General features: G+C 46.6%; 1 protein-coding gene across 1 annotated transcript in view; it reads left to right on the top strand.

Annotated features, from left to right (window-relative positions):
- The first annotated feature begins 274 nt into the window (after positions 1–274).
- The window catches only part of LOC138854414 (uncharacterized), a 4262-nt gene continuing 830 nt past the window's right edge, over positions 275–3706 (top strand). Inside the window, exon 1 of the mRNA XM_070097490.1 lies at positions 275–3706. This exon is cut by the window's right edge and continues 830 nt beyond it. Coding sequence (XP_069953591.1) covers positions 2611–3534 — 924 coding nt within the window. The 5' untranslated portion in view covers positions 275–2610 and the 3' untranslated portion in view covers positions 3535–3706.

Here is a 3706-nt window from a genome sequence, read left to right as displayed (position 1 = left end):
ACTCAGGCTCCATCTCTCATTCCCGAATCCATGCTGGGAGCTCCGTGAGATAATTAGAACTTTCTCTATGAGGGAAGGACGTGTTGAAAGAGAAATTCCCATGAATAACTCTGGAAACTTGAATAAATATGGGAGTGCCTAATTTACATATATGTATTTCTTTAGTAAAATTTAAATTTGTCATTAAGATTGATGTCTATGTTTGTGTACGGGGTCATGGGAGGTAAAGAGAGAGACTGGAACGGGAAAGGAAGAGGAGGAGGAGGAGAAAGACAAGAGGAATAGGAGGAGGAGGAGACGCCGATAATGTAGCGATGGAAGGTAGAAGGGGGGACTGGCTGGCTGTGTGGGTGTTTAGCGTAGGAGTAAGGAAAGTGTGGAGGTAGTCCGAGAGGAGAGGTGGTACACTGGTGTTCCAGAGTCATTCAGTCTGGGATCATCCACGCAGCCGTGAGCAGTGCAACCCATCGCTCCTCTGTGTGTGTACGGTCACGCTTCTGAGTTTTCAGACCAGCTGCAGGACCACAAGTTCTTGTGGGGTGTCTGTGAGACAAAGAGCTTTTGGGGAAAGGTAGTCTTTTGGAACTTTAAGAAAAGGTCTGCTGCAAAAGACCTAAAGATCGTGCGTGTGTTTCCGTTCGGGAAGTTTAAGATCAACTTGGACCAGACGTGTGTATGTGTATGGGTGAGTGTGTATGTGTGTGTGTGTGTGTGTGAGTTGGGGGACTTAAATCTGGCTTACTCAAAAGACTTGAAACTCTTGTGTGTGTCTGTGTACGTCTGTGTTTGGACAAGGGGTTCACCATACCCTCACAGGCCGTCCCGGTGTGTTGTCTTAGTAGAAAGACCAAGACTTACCAGACCAAATACCAACAAGTTCCTCGATCCGACATTAATGTGACCATTAAGTCACAACAAGTCAAAGTTAAACTGAAGATTTTCCGAACCTTAACAATTTTACAAATTTAATCCCGACATTCTCGGAAATTCGACATAAAGTGGCCAGACCTTAAAATTATTAGCGAAACCAGAAAACCCAGATCAAAATTCACTCCTACGTGTTTACGACATAAAGGATCTTTGGTGTCAGAGAAGGATTCAGCTGCAAAAGCTATAAGAGCAACGAAGGACACGCCTCAATCCCTCTTGTTGTCTCGGTCAAGGATCCTCAACGGGATTGAATACCTTATCATCATGGTGTTACAACAGCGTCATGTTTATCCATGACACTGATAAACTTGAATGTGTTGTTGACACCTGGATGGTACTAGTGCGCTTACCACAAGTTAGGCAGAATAGCAACATGTAAAATCTGGGAAAATTCATAAATTTAATATCTGTAAGTTGCGATTAAAATGAAATTCTTGGTACCGGCGTTGTTAAGAAGTTTTAACAATAGCAGAGGTGTGAGTTGGAAGCAAACTTTTAAGCCCAGTTACTGCCAATAATTAGTTTAAACAAAAGACCATTTTAAAACTGTCAACAACAGAAGAATGTTCTACAGCATCTAACACTAGAACAAACGTTAAAGACGAGCGGCCAAGAACAGCTCATTCTAGACAAGTGATCAAGGTTAGAGCCAACGTTCAAGTCAGGCGCACAAGACTAGAACAAACGTTCCGGCCGAACGAGTTTGACATAAACAGACACTTAAATGAAGAGAGCTAGACCACAAGAGACACTCCGAGTGAAGGATTAACCGAACACTCAACACACTGCTCTGGAGTGTTTACACCTATGTGTCGCTGGAGGGGCTAGCAAGAGAGACACACCTGCAGAAGAACGGACACCTCAGGCAGAATCCCACATATAGAGACGCATCTGGGGAGTAAACAAATACTTTTCCAGCACCAGAGGGCCGAATACAAGTTCCCTATCAACCCAATTTTTCCGTCCATCCGGGAAGAATAAACACGAGATTAGACACATATATTAAGCGACACACGAAGAGAGAGAGAAGAAGAAGAAGAAAGGTAGATGCAAACGGGAGAAATAGGAAAGACAGTCTGAGCACACCGATGTAAAAAGTAATAAGCACGTAGAGACAAGCGAGATATATAGCACACGACTCAGTGGAAGAACCACAGTTCTGTTAGTGATAACACAAAGACAGCGTAGGAGGTGCAAGAGACATAGGTGTGGAATACACACAGAGGAACAACACTGAAATATCAAAAAAAGAAGGCGAGCCTGACAAAGGGAACTTACAAAAAGCGAAAGGGGTGAGTGCGTGAGTAAGCACGACGGGTGTGTGCTCAATATAGGTATATCCGCCGCTACAGTCCTCCAAGGTATGTAGAACGACTCTGGATGACTGATTACACCGTCAGCGCCGTCCACGTGAGTCTCTGTCTCGCCGCTCACACCACCGTCAGCGTCGCCTGCAGGACATGACGCCAGTCTAGCCACCCCGCCCTCTGGAAACCTCTGAATGCTTGAGGTACGATCGCCAGTTTGACATCGACTAGCAAGGCGTCTCACGCTGTGAACGAGACACTTGTGCTGAGGTTCAAAATACATGAAGTCATAGATTAATCTTTAATTTAACAGAAAAAAAAAAGATATTTACAATAGCTGTGAAGATTTTAGAAAGAAAACAACATTACCGAAATGTTGGCGAAGCTTTGGTTAATGTTTGTGGTTGCCTGTATTTGCCTGCACGCAGGCACTCAAGCGACAGCTGCGCCACCAGCAGCAGCAGCAACAACAACAAAGAAAGATGTCCTTTTGACCCAGTTGTTGAGAGCTCTTGAACTGTATAACGGGAAGGGCGCCGCCCAGGCTGCCAAGAACCTACTGAGTACCGCCCAGGGCTACTCCGCTGACAAGGGCATGAGGCTGGTACCCAGTTCTCTACCTGACGAGCAGAACATCAAGGACATGGCCGTGTTGGTGTATTTGTCGTCTTCCAAGCGGCGGGGCAAGAATGGACCTTTGAAGCCTGAAGTTCGAATCGACTACGTCCCCAAGGAACTGGTCTTCGGTAAGACCACGAACTCGAGCGCCAAATATACCCCAGTGCAGTACTTCGCTGTCAAGAAAGCAAAGTTGGCAAAGCACAAGGAAGGGAATATGGGTCAGGATGCTCATCGAGGGGAAGAAAGCGTTCCTCTGAGTGTTTGGCCCCCCGGGGAATCAATTAACGAGGCTAAACGTCGGAACCACCGCCCCCGCAACTCTGCTCACTCTGGGGACACCCTACTTGCACGCCCAAAACGCTCACTCTGGTCTTCCTATGAACGGCACCAGGAACGGCCGTTGACAGAGACCGCAGTACAACTCGGCGACGTCCCACGCCGGAAGTACTACAGGGCATTTAGTCTCCATCGTCGCCACGGACCGGAAGCAGACAGTAGGAAAGCCCTAATCGAGGAGGAAAGCGCCGTCACCTCGCGACAGTTTGGGTTCATCGGCGCCGCAGCAACTGGTCTGTTGTCTCAGGTGCAGTTTGCCCTGGCCAACCCAGCGGTCCTGGTGGCCGTTATCATCCTGAACGTAAGTCGAAGAAATATCGTTGGGGGTAAGGTTGGTTAATGAAGTTTAAAATCTACTTACACGAGGGTCATTAAGGCTGCATGTCACCCGTTCACCCCCACTTAAGAGTACTTTAATCTACCTAAAAATGGGATTTAAGTAAACTCTCAGTGAAGGACTTTTAAGTGTACATATACACAGAGATGCACAACTCTTCTTGTTTATATCCTTC

This window comes from Cherax quadricarinatus, chromosome 58 (assembly GCF_038502225.1).
Source record: "Cherax quadricarinatus isolate ZL_2023a chromosome 58, ASM3850222v1, whole genome shotgun sequence".
Classification (NCBI taxonomy): domain Eukaryota; kingdom Metazoa; phylum Arthropoda; class Malacostraca; order Decapoda; family Parastacidae; genus Cherax; species Cherax quadricarinatus.
This window is presented reverse-complemented; position numbering and strand designations above follow the sequence as displayed.